At 43.3% G+C, this 20604-nt stretch overlaps 2 protein-coding genes across 3 annotated transcripts; one reads left to right on the plus strand and one right to left on the minus strand.

Moving 5' to 3' along the window:
* The first annotated feature begins 373 nt into the window (after positions 1-373).
* CCNA2 (cyclin A2) lies at positions 374-8358 on the plus strand. Of its 2 annotated transcripts, none has more exons than XM_053403501.1 (8): positions 374-645; positions 1360-1612; positions 2343-2455; positions 3360-3583; positions 4883-5087; positions 5605-5718; positions 6842-6975; positions 7199-8358. In XM_053403501.1, exons 1-8 carry the CDS (start codon positions 487-489, stop codon positions 7248-7250), a joined length of 1254 nt encoding a protein of 417 aa, XP_053259476.1. In that variant the 5' UTR covers positions 374-486; the 3' UTR covers positions 7251-8358. The 2 variants fall into 2 exon arrangements, with proteins under 2 accessions (XP_053259476.1, XP_053259477.1); XM_053403502.1 differs by lacking the exon at positions 374-645 and adding an exon at positions 992-1114 and having other exon boundaries at positions 1360-1618.
* Positions 8359-8601: 243 nt separating this feature from the next.
* On the minus strand, positions 8602-20061 carry EXOSC9 (exosome component 9). Its single transcript, XM_053403500.1, has 12 exons — positions 19805-20061; positions 18448-18542; positions 17712-17831; positions 17467-17569; positions 16313-16450; positions 15548-15630; positions 15112-15244; positions 13679-13767; positions 12820-12966; positions 11889-12085; positions 10273-10345; positions 8602-8787 (listed from the first exon to the last, which is right to left on the minus strand). Exons 1-12 carry the CDS (start codon positions 19868-19870, stop codon positions 8739-8741), a joined length of 1293 nt encoding a protein of 430 aa, XP_053259475.1. The 5' UTR covers positions 19871-20061; the 3' UTR covers positions 8602-8738.
* Between the last annotated feature and the right edge of the window lie 543 nt (positions 20062-20604).

Here is a 20604-nt window from a genome sequence, read left to right on the forward strand (position 1 = left end):
GTCTTGTGCAGAGGCGTTTCGTGCTGTTCCCGCCCTCCCAAGTTTCCAGGCAGGGATCTTACGCGAAGACATTTAAAATCAGGGGCGTCGAGAGAGATGTCACTCTTCGCAGAATCCTCTGAGTACGAATTAAACCTCGGATCTAAAGCTCGAAGGTGTCCTTATTCGCCCCCTGAGCGCCCGTCCCGCCGATAAGCAGCAGAAGCAGCAGCATCTCTTCGGGCGGCGGGCGGAGCTTCCAAGCCCCGCCTCCGAGCGCGTCTAGCGGCTGTTTGACCCTCGCCAGCTTCCGTGCCGCGACGTGACGTCGAGGGCAGCCGCTTCGCCATTGGCGGATTCAATCGTCGCGGGCTACTTGAACGGCGAAAGCGGAGCGGGCCCGAAAGAGAACGAGAGCGAAGCCGCCGAGCGAGGGTCCGTTCAGAGCAGCTCGGCTCGAGGCTCCCCGGTTCTGCAGTCGCCACCGCCGCCGCCGCGCTTATCGCCATGCTGACGGGAGCCGCTGCCGCCTCCCTGGCTCGGGAGAACCAGGAGAACGTGCCTCCGGGAGCGAAGGGCGACCCTCGGCTGGCGGGCGCTGCGCTGGGGACGCGGGTCGCTCTGGGGCTTCTGCGGGGCAACCGGGAGCCTCTCGTCCAGCCGCAGGTAAAGGGCCGGAGGGGAAGGGGAGCCGTTTCCCGCGCCCCTGGGCCGGTCGGAGCTGCCCCAGACCTCGTATCCGCCATCTTAGAGCTTGGGGCAGAAAAGAGAAGGAGGCGGAGGAGAGGCTCCTTGCATTGGGGGGAAGGAGCGGGATGTCCCCCACCCCAACCTCCGGGCGCCCACTTTGCTGCTGCTCTTGCAAGCGAGAGCTTTCGGGGCTCAGTGGCGGGAGAGGAGGCCCTCGAGGCTGCAGGGGGCGCTCCCCGCGGGCGGGTCCCAGAAAGGGCGCCCGGAGGGAGGGCGCCAACTTGGGCGGCGCGCCTCTGGCCGCCCTGCCCTCGCCGATGGTTTCGGTGCACGATGTATGCGAGCATCGCCTCCCGCTTCGTTCCGAGGCGGCCGCGATCTGCAGCCGCAGCGTGGCCTCTCATCATGGGGACACACCCGCAGGGCATCTTGGTTCACGCTACAGGTATATCCCACGCTTTCCCCAAGGAGGTCAAGGGTACTCAACCTTCGCTTCTCTCCTGTGAGGTTGGGAGATAGTGACTGCACTGTTTTCTGCCTTCCTGGGGATCCCAGTCTCATACTTGAGCAGCTACACTGCCCAGGCTTTTATTTAAAAAAAGAAAAATGAGTTTTGCCAGTGGAAAAGTTTTCAAAGACCATTGCCAGGTATTGGGTGCGTGATTGCTAACAGTGAACTTCGTGTTACAGGCTTCCCACAGCCAAATTCCATGGAGTACCAATGATGAAAACTGCCTCGATGTTCCCCTGGGCAAAATGGGGAATAAGCAGCCCCCTTTTACCATCCATATGGATGAGCCTGATGTCACCAGGCAGAAAAAACGTATGATGTCGAAAAGGATGCCTTCAAGTGAAGAGGCCCTAGGCTTGAAGACGGCAGTAGCTTCAATGGGAATCAGGAAACCTCTGACACCTATAGATAACCCAATGGATCTGAGCTTCGGTGAGGGTAAGAATAGGTTTGCATACACCTATTGGGTCCCAGCCCAAAGTTTAAAGAAATCCTGGCTTTTAGTCATATGGGGGTGCACTCCAGGTGTCCCAACACGATTAGTCTTCCGGAGTAAAGGAGTAGTGGACATGGTTATATTTGCTACTAAGGGCATAGAATCATAGACTTGGAAGGGGTCACAAGGGTCATCTAGTCCAACCCCCTACAATTCAGGAATCTTTTTGCCTAATGTGGGGCTCAAACCCACAACACTGAAATGAAAAGTCTCATGCCTTGCTGACCCAGCTATCCCCACTGGTTTTTTTTAGAAAAGGAAACAGTTACTCCGAACTGTTGGCAGGTTAATTTATTATAGCATAAAATTACGGTACACAAGCAAGGATTACTCTGGACTTGAAAGAACTAAACCTTCAGTTGCTTTATAACAGGCATGTCCAACAGACCGATTACAATCTACTGGTCGATCACAGGGTGTCCCTGGTCAATTGCGCAATCCGGATTGATTGCCCAAAACCAACACCCCCCCCCAAAGAAAACCTCAACAACTGATCAATCCTCCCCAAAAGGATCAATCCAATGGGTAGATCACTGCCAGTTTTTTATGGTGGGAGTAGATCGCAGTCTCTTGGGAGTTGGATGTGCCTGCTTTCTAGCATTCACTGTTGAACTTAAGATGTTGCTTCATAAGAATGAATATTGTTTTACATATTTTGCATTTTAGGATCTCCAAGTATTATGGATATGTCAATAGTCCAAGAAACGGAACAGAGAATTAATGTTAACCATGTACCAGACTACATTGAAGATATCTATAAGTATCTTAGGGAAATGGAGGTGAGAATACAGCTTAGACATTTTATTTTTGGAGGGAGGAATTCTACCTATTTGAGTTTGGATCCCTTCTAACTGCACAGACATGATTATCTTGGGATGTTCATATGAAGGGTTTGGCTGTCGCTTTTCTGCTGGGTTCCCTTGTAAAATGCATACAAAAACATACTATGGTAGGTCAAAGAATGTCGAGTCCCCCTATGTAATACAATTCTGGCTTGTATGCCCTGTCACCACTCCTTTTATCTATTCTAAGTGAATATGCAGCTATCTTTGTAATTTGCCACTTGCCATTTGCTGTATAAAAAGCTGGTGGGTGATGGGGGGCAGTTAAGTGGAGAATGGATAGCTACTATTGTGAGTGTTAACATTTACCTCTTTTGGTTAGCTCTCGATTGTAGAAAGGAAAAATTGAGGCTTGCAGTCATAAAACCATGCTGGCATGAACTTGGCAAGAAACTAGATCAGTTGTGAGCACAAGTAGAAGTGCTAATTCAGATAGGAGGCATATTTGTTCCAGTTTGATTTACAACACAATGTGTTGACTCTCCAGGCTACTTGGGTAACATATTTCTTGGAAACTTGCATCTAATAGCAAATAGGTCTGACCACTTTTTTAATATCAAAAGGAGCTCTGAACCAATGTATCCAAACAGGATAACTGTCCTCTTTCAATTTGTTGTCTGCTCACACAGATGGCTCCCCATCAATTGTGAGCAAGTGAATTTAAAATATAGGTTTCTTGTTTTTTAAAATCTTAAACTGGGACAAAAGTGGCGACCTGATGACTCCCCCAACCCAGAGTTGTAAAGCTGGCATGCAGTCTCCCAGCAGAAAATCAAATTTCATAGCAGCCCAAAGCGCTTGAAAAAGTGGCAGGAAGTAATTAACAATGTCCTCTTTACAGGTGAAATGCAAGCCCAAAGCAGGTTACATGAAGAAGCAGCCAGACATCACAAACAATATGCGGGCTATTCTTGTGGACTGGCTAGTGGAGGTTGGCGAAGAGTACAAGCTCCAAAATGAAACTTTGCACTTGGCGGTAAACTACATTGACAGGTTTCTGTCTTCAATGTCAGTGCTAAGAGGGAAACTTCAACTTCTGGGAACTGCTGCCATGCTATTGGCATCGTAAGTAAACTTAATATCCATTGTATTCTATATTTGTTTTACTTTGGAATATTATGTTTTGTCTCATAAAAACCAATATTTCCCAATTCTGAGAATCCAGAGACAGGTAAAATCGTTCAACACTTCCCAAGTACAGTACTGACACCTATATCAGAAATATGTATCTGGGCAAAGTACTGCTGAAATGTGCTTATTGTTTTACAAATGTGTAAATTCTTTCACAGCCTGAGGCCATTAAAGCAGTGTACAAGAAAAGAATAAACTACAAATTGTAAAAGCTATTGCTACAATTACTGTTCCATAAATCATTTTGTCACACCTCGGGGAAAGTCTATAGGCATCTAAACATGATTCTGGGTGTCTAATTTCAGCTGGAGTGGCACAGTATTCTTGCTACCCATCTGAGTGGTACAGTTGCCAGGCATGGGTATATGGGGAGGGTTGTTCCCTTCGGTTACCTGGTCTCAAGTTGCTTTGGATTTTAAATGCTAAAAGCAATACCTTGAACTGTTTCTGGTAGAATATTGGCAGCCTGTGCAGCTCGCTTAGGAGAGGTGTTATATGGTGTTGGTGGAATACAGTAAGCCTGCAACAGACATATATTTAACTTCTGTGCATTCAGCTTTACATGCATGGCAAATAAAAGAGGGGGTTCTGATAAAAATGACTTTGCCAATCTCACCTGCCATTGAACCCAATGTGTTCTGACTATCCACAATTCTGGCTTTAGGTATAATCCCCAGATTGTAATCCCCGGGTAAGTTCTGGCCTTATTGTACCTCAGTCAACAACCTAGCTGCTGCATTCTGTACCAGTTGCGCTCCTAGCCACTGAGGCCACCTGAGCATTGAGTGACAAAGTCTGGTCAGTGAGCACTCCAAACTGCATGCCTGCTCTTTCAGAGAGAGTGCAGTCTGTGCTTACAAACACGAATCCAGTGCATTGCTCTTTGAATATAAATCTTGAGCTATAAACATTCAGGTCTATTAATCTTTTAAAGATGCTATTTCAACTTGCTGGTGTTTTACACCATTGCCTGCTGCATACAGGGTACCAGGCTGCATACAGGGTACCAGGGTACCTAGAACATGCCAGGGTCTTTCCCTGCTTCTGAGAGTTCCCAAGCTGGTTGCAGCAAAGCACTGGGAGGCAGATAGGGTATACAAAGTAGGATAAAAACAAACAGCATCTGTACTGGATACTTTGCTTATCCTAATGCATACTTTGGGATGAAATGGTACAAGGGATGGAGACAAATGCAGCTTGATGCTTACAGCAGTGCTTTCCTTTCTACCCTAGAAAGTTTGAAGAAATCTACCCTCCTGAAGTAGCAGAATTTGTATATATCACAGATGACACTTACACAAAGAAACAAGTCCTCAGGATGGAGCACTTAGTTCTGAAAGTCCTTTCATTTGATCTGGCAGCGCCTACTATAAACCAGTTCCTTTCTCAATACTTCTTGCATCAGCCAGCTAGCTCCCAAGTGGAAAACCTGGCAACGGTAAGTGTTGGTTCTGCACATAAGGTTTTGTTTTTTCCTTCAGTTCCTGTGGGAACCAGGTGCCTTCTCTTAAGGAAGAGCTTTGTTTGAGGCATGTGTTAGAACTATAGACGGGACTACGAGGGTCATCTAGTCCAACCCCTACAAGGCAGGAATCAACCCTATGATTAAGAGTCTTATGCTGTACCGATTGAACCATCCCAACTCTTAACCATCGTTGGCAGGGGCGTAAAACTTTCTCCAGCTAATGTGGCTAGAGGAGGGCATAGCATAAGTCCAACTGAATGGCGTATTTTCCAGGTGCTTATTAGAAGTGTTTGTGCTACTTGAAGGGCACAATTTCCATGTACTTGTGTGGTGTAGGACAGGAAGGGGCTGGCTTGGTTTAGCCAATGCCACTCACAGCTTGTTAGTCTGTTAACGTACAGAGACAGTTTGTTTGCCTGTTTTGAAGGTGCAGCTTCTGTACGGCAAAAATGCAGCGGGCCAGGTTTAAGCATGTTTTCTCTCTCTACAGTACTTGGGAGAACTGAGTTTAATTGATGCTGAGACATACCTGAAATATTTGCCATCAGTAATTGCTGCCGCAGCATTTCATACAGCAAACTATACTATTTCTGGAAAAACTTGGGTATGTATAATACTTTCCTTAATACACATATTGGAGCATCAAAGGGTCTACCTCTACCTCTACTTCAGCCTGCCTGTACACTGAAATCAGATGTATTCGTCTGTATCCTCTGGCCATCAGGTCAGGCAAGTGGGAAGGCAGCCACCATGGTTACGGGGCCCTGCCTGGAAAATTCTCACCCTGTGAAGACTTGCCTGGTTACCTACGTTCTTTCCCAGCACCAGGCAAAAACCTTTATTTTTCCCAACCTTGTACCTTGCAACTTTAGAGGCTTTGTTTCTGTTTTTGCTATGATGTATTCTCTCTTTCAAACTGCCTTGAAAGTTAACTGTTATGGGGCAGTGTATGACATTCAGTTGACATTACTGGAGAAGATGAGTAGGTGTTTCATCTTGAGGCACATAGGAACACAGTATCAGTGGTATTTAGTATGTTGCTTGGTAAAGATTGCTGGACACTTTCAATGGTCCAATTCTACAGTTGTTACTTGGGAGGTTCCAATGAAAGGCTGCAAAATGTGAGCACAAGGATTCATAGGCCATAATATCTAACTGCTCTGTACTTCTAGGTATGACACTTTCTGTACAACCTACCTCTTTGTCCCTTGCCCCATTTTTTAAATCCCCCCTCCCCAAACGCTCAAGTATTTGACCCATGATTAGCATTGACGCTATTCCTTTATCATTAAATATAAATGACGTTCCACCGTCTACAACCCTACAGGCACCCCGGGGCAAATTCTGGTCTTAAGGGTACTGAAAAGGATAATGTCCTCTGGGAGACTTGAGTGCATAGAATGCCTAGGTTCTTTAGGCAATGAACAATGGGACTACTATCATCTTCAGGGTCTCTTAACACAACAGACTTTGCTCTCTTCTGCCATTTAATCAGATTTGCTCTTAAGTGCCATGGAGATAAATCTACAAAAGTAGAGAAAGAACTGTCTTCCCTACTATGCTTTAAAAAAAATCTTTCCCTACAGTTCATCCCATGTCAACCCCAACTCTTCCTTTGATAATGCCAAATTTCAGATTCAGGACAAAGCCTCAGAAAATAGGAGCAGTGTTCCAGCAATAATGCTGAAAGGCAGAGTTGAATAACCATCTGACAATTTCCTTGGCAGACTGACTCTCTTGCTGAAGTTACGGGATACACAATTGAAAGTCTTAAGCCTTGTATAATGGACCTCCACAAGACTTACCAGACAGCGGCACAGCATACGCAACAGTCTATACGGGAGAAATACAAGGCTGTAAAGTAAGGCTCTTTCCTATGCTTTTTGTCTAAACAGTTGGGGGTACACTAAAACAGGGGTGGCAAACATTATAGAAGCTGTAGTTTAATGTCGGCAGGGAAGGCACCATGTTGACTGCTGCTGCATTAGAATATATTGTCATTTTCTACACAAATACAGTTGATAGAATATAAATACTGTGCCGGAGAGCAGAAGTTAAGTGTTTGTCTATCTTATCCTTTTCAGGTACCATGCAGTATCACTCATTGACCCGCCAGAGACACTAATCTTATCATAACAATCAAACTTGACATCTCAAAGGTGTATATTACCTGTAATGGCAACTGTACAGTTTTAAACTTTTATTTAGACTTCAATCACTCTGGTATATTACCATAGAAAATTGTGAAGTTTTCTACTTTTATAATGTTTTAATGTAAACTTTTGTACATGCAATCTTGTTCTAAATACTTAGGTGACGCGCCTTTAAAAGTTCTGTTGAAACAGACTTAAACCATCAGGTCAACCACTTAAGTACTGCTGACCCTTTTTTAAAAATAAGAGCATGTAAGTAGGGATTCTGACTCTAAATGTCAAATCAAGAAAATTCAATAGAGTCTGTCTGCATACTTGAAATACTAATAGGAAGGAAGGTTCAGTCTATTCAGACTCCTATATACAATTAAGTTGCAACAGTATATTTGGGAAAGTCAACTAATGCTTAACATAATTTAAGAGTGACGCTACTTTTTACAGTTCTGAGTAGCCATTAAGAATGTTGACTGGTTATTATATGTTTGTGCCTGCTGGTGGCAGTAGTGCCACTTAAGTTCATGCTGCTACAGTAGCTTATGAAACGCTGCATTAATGATTTTCACTCTAACCCACAGAAACGGAGTCTTGAAAACAAGGGCAAGAAATAGCATTCTTTTCACAGGAAGGCTATATAGACAGCTATTGCTGTCTGAAAACTGTCTTGGCTTGTACTCTTGAGGTCACAAATTGAAACTACTTAATGTGTCGCCTATTTGAGCATGCCAAACTATAACCTAGACGTAAAGGCCATGGATTTGGTGCTAGAAGTAGCACAGAGCTGAACAGTGATCTCAACTCATGCATACTGCTCTGCAATCCAACTGCAGCTAGCAAAGGTCCTAGGCTTGGGTAGCTGTTCAAATGTGATATGTATTGATACAGGGTAGAAGTAGTGGGTCTGCTGTACAAACTAAGCCCTGGTTTGAAAGGTTTTCTATATTTGTAAGGGTGGCTAACTTTTATATTCATATTTAAGTAGGATTTTCTGTAAGATAGGATACTGCTTCACATGTGCTCACAGCAAACCAATTGCATGTAAAGACCTACGTGTAAACCATCTTGAAGCTGGTCAATAAAATCCTGAAAGAGGACTTGTCTGCCTTTGTGTTAACCTATTTTCAATATAAGTGCTTCATAGGACCTTCTCAAGTTCAATACCATTTTATAGGGCTATTTCTAAAAACGTCACTTTTAAAACTGTGACCTAGAGGTTTGGATGTCAAAGAGGAGGAAATATTATCTTTTGTCATTACCCTGTGAACAGAAAGCAGAAATCATGTAACCGGTCAGATCCTCACAACCTTTCCTTTAGCAAAGAGCTACACAGAATAGAGCCAGTTCTGCCTAAACTTTATTTGAAAAAGATACTGCACTTAGGCAACTGAACACACCATGACAATTCCTTGCATGTGCACATACACACTAAGTTACAGAATACAGAGCAAGCAAGTTTAATATAAACAATAAAACTTCAAACAGCTGTTTTTTTATTGATGTCCTGCTTTGGGGAAGACTCAGTTCTGTAGGGAAGAAAAGCAGTGAAGTTACAGCAAAATCCAGTAGTCCATTTGTTCATCAAACTACACTATATTGATTTTCAATTATACAAAATATGCGCTCATTTGCACTTCCACAGAGTGGTTTTGCCTTTCCCCTGGAAAAACCACACTCTGGTGCTCAGATGGAACAAACAGCACTCCACAAAAAATCCAGCTGCCATTTGTTCCAATTCAGTATGAACTGTGGGTTTTCCTGAGGGGAAGCAATGGGGCAAATGGAATGGTGGATGAGCCCAGGTCTCTAAAAGATTAGCACTGTATCTGAAAACAGCTATGAAGGCTGTACTCCTTACCACAGGCTTGCTTACAGTATATGGCAATAAGCTGCACTCATCACTTAACATATTTAGAATTGCACAGTACTGATCCCTTATGTGCATGCTCTCTCCACCACCCCCAGTTTCAGAAACTGCTATTAGGCACTACCCAGCCTTAAGGTTTTAAACCTGCTGATACACAATAGACAATTCAAGGACTATGGGACTTTGGCTATGACCAATACATTTTTGTAATGGAAGAGTATGGGTCTAGAACTGTAGAAGAGATGTAGGAACTTGTTTCCTGGGTTCAGAATTCACCTTTAACTTGCATTACATAGGTAAAAAAAGGTAACAATTATAATGCAATATTTAGATTTCTTTTATTTCAAGTTCCAGCTAAGCACATAAAAATATAGAAATATACCCTTTTCTTCCCCCTTAGCATAAAATTTTAAGTAAACATTTCACACAAGGTGGAAAAGCTTAAACACATCCAGAACACCAATATCTTTTTCTGAGTCAGATACAAAAACTTCTCTTTGAATCCGTAGTTAAAATTAACTTATTTAGTTTAGATCATGTGGCCTAGATACAGAACACATTTATTCATTCTGTTGATTTTGGGCCTCTTTCCTCCAAAGGCACAACTTAGAAGCAGTTTAGTAACAATTTGAGGAACTTAGGAGGTCTGCAGCAATCCTGCCCATAACTATTTGCTGTCATACATGCAAGCTTCCACTCCATCAACATACAGTATTTTTGGGGTACCGCAGCCTCAGACTCTTACCTTTCCTCTTACCTTCATGTTCATCTTAAAGGACATCTCTGAATATAGAGCTATTTGGGGTTTTTTAATCCATTAGTTTTTTATGTCTCAATGACCCCTATTTTATATCCCACCTGAGTTACAGATATGCTATGGACTAGGGTGGGCATTTAGTCCTGCAATTTGAACACTGCTCAGAAGTGACTCCAATTTGTTATCTGTTCAATAAAACTAGTGGAAGTAAGACCACCAGGGTGGGGAGCAGCGCTAGGTGCCTTGTTCACAAGCAATGTGTGGATTCCTAACCATGCTCCATGTGGTTCAAAGCAGCCAAGCTGATCTGAATCCCTTTCCATACTAGCAGTAAGTCTCAGTCAAACACAGCCAGCTACAGAAACAGGAAAATGTCCTTGTGATTACCTGCTGAGTGCAATTTCTGGTTCCAGGATAACAACATCTTCCTCTTCACTGTCAGACAACACGATTGTCTCATCTTAAAAATGTAAGAAAATTATTCATTGGTACATGGGTTTCATCTGGAATAACATGATAAATGATATGCTGTAGCAGAAGTGCAGAAAGGGTATGCCATTTCAGACTGATGGCAACTGTAATGTGTGTGTTGGCACCACAGTTAATCCTGAATTGTGTTACACGCCACACTGATCTCTGAGTGGCATGAGATTCCAGGGGTTCCAGAACCCAGGGTCTGCTTCCTTTGGCATCTTTAGGATATATGGCTTATTTACACATATATACAACCTGAGCATGGCCACCTCATGAGAAGAGAAGACTCCCTGGAAAAGACCCTGATGTTGGGAAAGATGGAGGGCACAAGGAGAAGGGGACGACAGAGGACGAGATGGCTCGACAGTGTTCTCGAAGCTACAAACATGAGTCTGACCAAACTGCGGGAGACAGTGGAAGACAGGAGTGCCTGGCGTGCTCTGGTCCATGGGGTCACGAAGAGTTGGACACGACTAAACAACAACAACCTGAGCATATGATGGAGGGGTTCAAAGCATTAACACTCCAAAAGGTTATTGCCTCTCCCACGGCCACAGCCTTGGATGCCAGCAGAAGTCAGTCATGGCCCTCTGTCCCTCTGCATAGCTTGCTGCGTTTAACAGCCTGCCACGTTTCTCTCCAGCTTGCCGATGCTTACAGCTTGCAACTATTTTTCCTCCAGCCCACATCACCCCCAACTACAATCCTAAAAACAACTGCTCTCCTTCCAACTCTAAAACTCCACTTCAAAGACTTTCATGTTTCTAACTAATTGTGAGTTGAGGGAAGGGCCCATCCCACTAATTGGAAAATATCAGTTTGCTAAAACTTTAACTCTTCTGATTCAACAGCAACATAGTGCAGAAAACAGACAAAATCTTTGGCCCACAGGCCAACAAAAGGTGTGTCACTAGGTGGCTGGGTAAAGACACAGCTGCAAAGGAACCATCATGAGCCTCAAAGTGTTCTCCCATTAATTATATGGAAAGCAGGGCTTATATGCAGGACCTTTTAAATCTGGGACCAAATGCAAACTCTGCTGGGATTAGTTTTGACTCCTGAGCTCCCAAGTTAATCCTGGCTTCCAACCACTGCTGATCAGCCTGCAAACCATGCTTTTGGCAAGGATCTTCCTTTTGCAGCCCATCTCGAGTTCAAGCCAGGCTGCAAAGAAGAAAGGAAATACTGTGGGTGCACTTAAGAGTACAATTTTGAAGCTGGGTCATCAGATGTCACAGTGACATCATGTGACTGACAGGTGCTGTGAAACTGGCCCACATTGGGCAATGAGCTCAGGATCTGGCCCAGCCTGGTTGGCAATAAACAGACTTTATTCAAGACAATATTCAAACTGTCCCCTCTGCATATTCAACTGTCTATTGTTGTGGCCAAAAATTCTTGCTTACCTATAATTAGCATGCACTAAAGCAGAAACATCTACAGACACTAATTTACAGCTTCTAAGCTGTGTTTTCCCATTTGATATTACCCATGATCTTTCATGAAGCACTGCTGCTAAAGGTACAAACCTTTCTGATTTCTGGTTCGAACACCAGTGTCTCCTGTTTCCATACTCTGGTCTTCTACAGTTATTGGTTCATCTGGGGTGACTTCATCTTCATCTTCCTCCTCTTCCTTTTCAGATTCCTCAAAATCTCCCCAAGAACTCTCTTGTCCTTCTCCAATCTGGGCTGTGCCAGAAGCCCATAAAATGGGCTTAGCCAAGCTAGGTTCATTAAGCAAAGTGCAGACATTATCCAGATTTCATTATAGTATGAGGGACTTGGTGGGCTTTCTGACTCAGAAATAGACCTGACCTTTTACCACATTTTGCTTTTTATTTTGGAGAAGCAGGCTTCAGTCTGTCCTCAACACTTGCATGCAATGCAGCAATGGTATAAATTCTCCATAATTTTTGACAAAAATCTATAGATAATAATAATAACAACAATAATGTATTATTTATACCCCACCCATCTGGCTGGGTACCCCCAGCCACTCTGGGAGGCTCCCAACTGAATATTAAAAACACAATTAAAAACTTCCCTAAACAGGGCTACTTAGGATCACAGCACAATGATACCTACTCTGATACCTTTCTGCACAATAGCCTTTAGCACAGTGTGTTGTTATCAATATGATGCACAAGCTTCAGATACCGTTTTTCCTCAACATTTTGCTAGGGTTCCTTCTTAGGACATTTGCGATTTCCCCCCAACATCTAGTTAACTTTTCCGCTGGTGGGATAACCACAACCCTGGTTGCTATATGCTCTTTCCTGCTGTGGTGAATCTTCATGCGGTTCTTGGACACTCTTTTATAAAAATTTGTGTAGGCATTGCCATTGAAACTAGAATTGTGAAAATGTATTCAATTGTAAAAGAATAGCTCTAAGGCACGAGATCCTAGCACTTAACATCAATCACCTAACACACTGATGTGAGGCAAAAAAAAGGATACACTTCGGAAGGTGGAAATGCTTTTGAGATTATTTCTTCAGCTTGCTCTTGTACATCATTAGTATCAATTGGGGCTTGATCTATCTTAAAAGCTGTAATTTTCTGGCTGGGAATAGATTCTGCAAATCCAAATTTCCCTCCTTCTTTCCTGTTAAAACAAACAAAAAAGTTCCTTTAGACATCCAAATTGACATAAACATTCATAATGTTGAAATGTTCTACAAAACAAATATAAATAAGCAATATAGCTTCTGTTTCAATTTATATCCTGCTTTCAAAAAAATTTCCCATCAAAGTGACTCACAAAGTTACAGAACAATTAAAACAGCCAAACAAGAAAACAAAAGTACATCAGCGCAAGAAGAGTAGTAAGGTGGGGAGGGAATAATATGACTTCTCTGAATAAAATGTTTTCAGAGCTTATTTATAGACTGGAAGAGGAGGGGCTTGGCAGTACTATGACAGAAAAGGCTGAATTGGTCAGACAGCTGGGACAGCATTGACAATCTCAGGGTTCAGGCAGGTTCCTATGTGGCCTAACCTTTGGGATCAATAACATTTTAAGTTGAGTTCAGAAACAAATTGGTAGCCAGGGTAACTGATGTATGAGTGGTGTAATATATGCTTATCATCTGGCTCCTACCCTTATTCTGGTGGCCAAATGAAATATCCTTGACAGCCCTAATATATTTCTTCCCTATTTCTAATGGCCTGAGTAAATACGAATGGTCCAATTCAACTATTCTGATACAGGAAACCTATCAGGCAGATTTTATACAAAGTCTGATTGAGAAAATTTGTAGATTAATTTTAAAATGGAACAAATTGGTGATGCAAGTGAGTACCTGTGACATACTAACCTAACTTTTTGATCATTCTCCAAGGCTTTTTGAATTAGTTCTGTAATTTCTGCTACTTTAACTCCGGTTATTTTGCTGCATCTCAGAACCTGTGGTAAATAGATCAATATCATGACATAATAATAACAATAATAACAATAATAATAATAATAATTTTATTATTTATACCCCACCCATCTGGCTGAGTTTCCCCAGCCACTCTGGGCGGCTCCCAATCAAGTATTAAAAACAATACAGCGTTAGATATTAAAAATTTTCCTGAACAGGGCTGCCTTCAGATGTCTTTTAAAAATAGGATAGCTACTTATTTCCTTCACATCTGAAGGGAGGGTGTTCCACAGGGCGGGCGCCACTACTGAGGCGGCCCTCTGTCTGGTTCCCTGTAATTTCACTTCTCACAATGAGGGAACTGCCAGAAGGCCCTCGGCGCTAGATCTCAGTGTCCGGGCTGAACGATGGGGGTGGAGACACTCCTTCAGCAAATATAAGCTAAAAGGTTTTGTCACAGCATGTGTTCACTCCATATGAGGTATGGTCAAGTTCTTAGATCCGGGGCAAGGAAAGATGCAATAATGACTATGCTTCAGAAGCCAGACACTGGATAGTCAATTCATAGCAAGGGAGCAGACTGAGGATAGCATGCCCTTAAAGCATGGTTCAGAGATATCTACCCCCCTGCCAAGACTTCTGGGAATTACTGGGCTTTTGAGTAATACCAAGCCTTTAAAATGGATTAAATGAAGCTTAATTAAAGGATTTAAAAGGCTGTCTGTTTACATACTGTCTAAGAATAAACAGCAGGATTCACTCTATGAAGTTACAGGTTTCTCTCTTCTATTTCAAGTAAGAAGAAAAAAGGGCAGCAGAAACAACCAGTATTTTGAACTAATAGTACTGTACAAAGTCATGTAGCAAATAAATATTGTAAGACTGCATCATGGGATAGTTTCCATTAAACTTTAGCAAAAGTATGAGTTTAGCAATATTCAAATTAGGTGATACTTTGTTAGAATTGCAAGTTTAGGTCTAAGAAATTATTTGTCCTTGAAGATGTCAAGCCATTCTTAGGTTAAAAGTGGTTTTTTTTAAATGCAAAAGCTTTGCAAGCCTGGTTCAAATGTCTCATTTGTATACTTTCTAATATTTGCAGTGCAGGGAAGTGTCTCTACATTCAAACAATCAATCAACCAACTATTAACAAGCCCAGCTTCTTGAAACTTTCTATCTCCATGTAGGCACCTAATTGTGCAAGCTCTTCCTTCTCACTCTATCCCAAACATGCTCTGCAGAATATTAAAAGTACCTATCCAGTTCAAAATGCAATCGAGACCATATGTGAAGATGGATTACTCAATGGTGAAACATTAATTATCTGCATAAAGGACAGTGTGATCCACAGCTTAATACTCAAACTTCAGAAACTTCCATATTACCTGATCTTTTAGCAGCATAATTCCACCACTGGACTGAATTGTACAAATCTCACGGTGCTTATTCATAGCAATCACAAGAAGACCATCCATTACACGTTCCTCCTGTTCACTGGGATCTACTAACAAGTACGTCCTGCAATCATTTTACAAACTATCAGTAAGTGCTTAACCCCAAAAGAGAGCAATGAAAATTTAAACAATACCATGTGCAAGATGTTAGGTATATGTTTAAGATGTGTTTGTGAATTAAAACCTATGCTGATAAAACACTCATTAAAATCAGTCATATTACACTGCAATAACTGATTTCTCAGATTAAGACGGCATACTATCTCACTTTCAAGAACCCACCCCATGGTTCCTCTTTGGTGTTATGCGCCTGAATTCCAGAAATGCTGGCAAGTTGCTTTCAGCTCATGGAACAAGATTAACTTACCCTTGCTGGAAGAAAGCAAAGCTTACACAGATAGGCATGTGGTGGATACTCAGAGGGACAGGATCCCGCTCCTCGGGGGTATACTAAATAATCCAATACAAAGGAATACTTTACTTAGCAAAAAATACATAACTGAGAATTCTTACTGACTAGTTACAGAATAAAACTCAGTAGTTACACGGCTTTCAATACTGTAAGAAGAGAAATTTCCAGCCCTCAGAGTTGAGAAGAACATAGCTTTATAGGTATACAGTTAAATGATTTCTATTTTTATTATATTTGAATATCTTGCCCACCCTCTAAAAAGCTTAGGGTGGCTTACATGGCTCCCCACTTGCTTTAGAGAGGAGTCTCAACTGAAGCTGATCAACTCTTCGTTGCTAAGCAAATCAATAGATGGTTCCTGCTCTTATTCCCCAATGTTTTATGTATAACTTCATATTTAATATACAGCTACCACAAATCCAAAATCAGACAATATATAAGTGGGATAGCAGCCCACAAACCAATTATTGGTAGACCACCTAGCGCCTGCAGGAATTATTGCAAAGAACATTGGACCCTGATCTGACTGAACAAGGTGTTTCTTAGGTTCTTATCCGTGCAAGGCTGTACTCATCTGTGCTAACTGATTTTGAGTACTATGTCCTCTTGCTTACGAAGTCCCAAGTATGTTGCTTTGCTTTGTAAAGGTAACTCACACTGATGGACCATCAGGATTCTACTTAAAGGGAAAGTCAAGAATGCAAGACTGAAGCAACTTACCAGAGTTACTTCTTCTCCTTGCACAGACACATCTGGCCTCCGGAAGTGGCATAATGCCACTATTGCTGCTATGCTTGCAGCATCAATAATGTTTCCATTATGATTCAACAAATGCAAGTCCACACGAATTTGCCAGACCTCAGAATAAAAAAACAACAAGCAAGGCATTTCATTTTGCTTCTCAGTTTTTGTAATGTTCAGCAAATACAACCCTAAAGGTCCTGCTGTCATATTTTGTTCATACATTTGCCTTGTGCCTCCTTAGAAATCTCATTAAAAACTAGAGGAAACATATTTGAATAAAGAATCAAAACTCATGTGAATATAAGGACACACGTCTAGGTTCTGCTGGTTTCCAAGAGGCTAATAAAAACATGGGAAGGCAAGATCTCTGAAGGAATACCGAATGTGGCATTCTCATCAGTGATCACACACACTGCAAAATATCTAAAAATATAAGTGTATGTCACTGTAGAGCAGACATCGGGAACCTGCGGGCCCTCTACATGTTGTTGGATTCCAACTCCCATCAAACTCTGCCAGCATGGCCAAGGGTCAGGGATGATGGGAGGTTCACATGTTCCCCATTGCTGCTGCAGGAGAAAGGGACAAACCAATATTAATAGCAAACCAGTATTAACTGTTCTCCAGCAATACTTTTTGCAATGCTTTTAATGAACTTTTAAGGTTTTTATAATGTTCTATGCCACCCTTATATTTTATGATAGGATAGCATATAAAAACTCTTACAGAATAAATATTTTGCTATTGAATACCTTTAGCGGATAAATGCTGGGGTCTCTTCTACAGTTCAGCAGACATTTAAAATACCTTTGCCAAGTGCCATACATTAACTCTAGAAATAATCAGCAGTTACAACCTTATGTAGGTTTAAGTCTCATTTAACTCAGTGCCCACCATTGATTTACTAAAAATTAAGACATTCCTGGCAAACAATTAAGACTATTTTATATATATATATATTTGTGTGTGCGCGCGTGCGCGCACATGTACCTAATAGGTACTAGGTACCATGCAACAAGAGAGAGAAAGAACAAAAATCCCTGTCCACAGCTTCACAATCCAAAAAACATAATGCAAAAAAGAAAAGGAAAATAATTGACTAAAGTGTCAGAATTCATGCAATCACACACCTTTTCACCAGCAACAACACAGAGAGATTCAGTATCTATACACTTGGAGTTCCTTAGACATCTTTCTAACAGTCGGTTTAGTTTTATAAGCAGCTCAGATTGTCTAGAATGAAAAACAAAACAAAAACAAAGACACAAAACATTAGCTCCTAACAAATGCAAAGCCAGGAACAGTATTTTTATTTTATTTTTTGCATTATCTTTGCTTGTTGACATTACAGGGAGCAGGGGGAACACTCACGTACCTTCCAGGCTCAAAAGCAGGTGATGCCATAGGAGAGAGTTCAAGATTAAAGAAAAGTATGCCCTCTGTTGCACGATTTGGCTTTGGGGCGACAAGTTCACATGACACTTGCCCAAGAACTCTGCAGAAAGAGAAGCCACCCCAAAAGACAAGCTTTTAGAAAGAAAAAAATCAACACCTTACTAATTATTGACATGTGACAGGAAAGCAAACAATGAATCATTCTAAAATTCCAGTCTCTGGACTTAAGGTGAAATTTACCTGGGATAAGTTAACGGCAAGCCTTGAGACAATTGTGTTGCTAAGTTGTAACCCACAATTTGACACTGGGAACACAGCAAACTGCCTTACACCGAGTCAGACCATTGGTCCATCTAGCTCAATATTTTCTACACTGAGTGGCAGCAGTTATCCAGAGTTCCAGGCAAGCATCTTTCCCAGTCCTACCTAGAAATACTGGAGACTGAACTTGGGACCTTCAGCATACAAAGCTGATGCTCTACCACTGAACTCTGGCCCTTCCCATTATACCTAAAGTTCCAGATGAAGGAAGAAATAGAGTAGCTGTGGATTCTCCCACCTGGCTTTCTCCTGCTTTTTTTATTCACAACTTTCTCCTGCCTGCTATAATAAGTAGGTCCCCAAGTAAGTGACACAGCATACTGCCATGGCAGAAATGGTGGCAGTGAGGTGGTTCAGTTATGCCTGGATACTTGTGTTCCCTTATTTTTAAATACCTGGTTTTTCCGAGCTCCACAATACAGCAGCCATAGTCAGTGCCAAAGGAAATGCGGAGGTTTCTGTAGTCATAGCATTGTCGCCCATCAAGACGCTGCAAAGTAAAAGCACAGCAGTGTTACAGATGTGAAGTGTGGGACTGGGAAGGTAAGCCACAGAAGTACAGAAGTGGTTGCACAAGGTCAACAATTGCTGGATGCTGCTTAGATTTCCCTTACACATTTCAACAGTCCTTAACACTAGAGTAGCCACCTTTTGGCGGGCAAGGTTTCAAGAAGTATTAATAATATTTATAAAACTGCCCTTTGGTCCTCCACACCCCAAGGTAATGTACACTTAAACAATTCAGCAGAAGCACTGTTTTGGGGGGAAAGGGGTGAGCAGGTGTGTGCGGGGGCTCCCTGGTCCTGAATGGAGTAACTGTGCCCTTGAAGGGCCAGGTGCGCAGCCTGGGAGTCATTTTGGACTCACAGCTGACAATTCTGTGTCCAGGGCAGCTGTCTACCAGCTCCACCAGGTATGCAGGCTGAGACCCTACCTGCCCGTGGACTGCTCTGGTTATCTCTCACTTAAGACTACTGCAATGCACTCTACGTGGGCCTACCTTTGAAGGTGACTCAGAAACTTCAACTAATCCAGAAAATGGCAGCTAGACTGGTGACTGGGAGTGACTGCCGAGACCCTATAACACTAGTCCTGAAGGACCTACATCAGCTCCCAGTGCGTTTCTGAACACAATTCAAAGTGTTGGTGCTGACCTTTAAAGCCCTAAACGGCCTTGGCCCAGTTTACCTGAAGGAGTGTTTCCACCCCCATCATTCAGCCTGGACACTGAGGTCCAGCTCTGAGGGCCTTCCAGTGGTTCCCTCACTGCAAGAAGCCAGGTTACAGGGAACCAGGCAGAGGGTATTTTCGGTAGTGGCGCCCTCCCTTCAGATGTCAAGGAGATAAACAACCATGTGACTTTTAGAAGGCATCTGAAGGCAACCCTGCATTAGGAATTTTTTTATGTCTAACGTTTTACAATTTTTTATGTGCTGTAAGCCACCCAGAATGGCTGGGGAATCCCAGCCAGATTGGAAGGGGGTATAAATAAAATAATAATAATCAGCTTAAAATACAGCTTCATCCATTGCCAGAGGTCAAGAGTCGTTCTCTCACCACTCGAGTTAATGACGACTAGTAACATCTTCTCCCTCCCACCTTTTAAACAACACGCTCCCGGGCACCGCCTCTCCCACCCGCGCGGGAAGGAATCCACGCCCACGGCGCCAGCGGCGCGCTTTCCCCCGCGAGTCCCGGCACATAAACACGCGCAGTCCTGCGTAGGAGCATCCACGTCCCGCCACCTCGCACCTTCCGCTCCTCGATAGCCCGGAGCAGGAACCGCTTCTCGCAGTTGGACAGCGGAGTCTCTTTCATTGCAGCGGCGGCCTTTCCCCTTCCTGAGGCCCGTCCCGCGTTCGTAACCGGGTGCGCCGCTTTGCCTCTCCGGGCGCGCTTTACAAAGGACGTCACATGTATGCGACGCCTGCAGAAACCGCGCCGCTTCGTAAGCGTCGCCGGCCAAGCCGCTGCTTAGCAACGAGTCCTTGCCTTGGGGACTACAGCTCCCATTCACCTCAACAAGTCAGCAAGCCGTCACAACGCACGTCGGCAAGCCTTGCAGTAAATGGAAGGAGCGTGTCGTGAACGGGAGGGGGGAAAGGAGTCTCTTTGTGAGGGCGACCTCCAGCGGCCCTGAAGCGAGCTGCCTGGGTTTGATACGGGCGAGACGCATTGAGAGTCTCGTACTTCGAACCAGGGCTATGTAATCCTAGACATACTGTACTCACTTTGGTGTAAGTCCCCTTGAGCAATGGGACTGGCTTCTGTGTTAGGGTACTAAGGGTTATGGGACGCGGGTGGCGCTGTGGTCTAAACCACTGAGCCTCTTGGGCTTGCTGATCAGAAGGTTGGCAGTTCAAATCCCCACGACGAGGTGAGCTCCCATTGTTTGGTCCCTGCTCCTGCCAACCTAGCAGTTCGAAAGCACATCAAAGTGCAAGTAGATAAATAGGTACCGCTCCGGCGGGGAGGTAAACGGTGTTTCCGTGTGCTGCTCTGGTTTGCCAGAAGTGGCTTAGTCATGCTGGCCACATGACCCGGAAGCTGTA

This window comes from Podarcis raffonei, chromosome 9 (assembly GCF_027172205.1).
Source record: "Podarcis raffonei isolate rPodRaf1 chromosome 9, rPodRaf1.pri, whole genome shotgun sequence".
In the NCBI taxonomy this organism is placed as follows: Eukaryota; Metazoa; Chordata; class Lepidosauria; order Squamata; family Lacertidae; genus Podarcis; species Podarcis raffonei.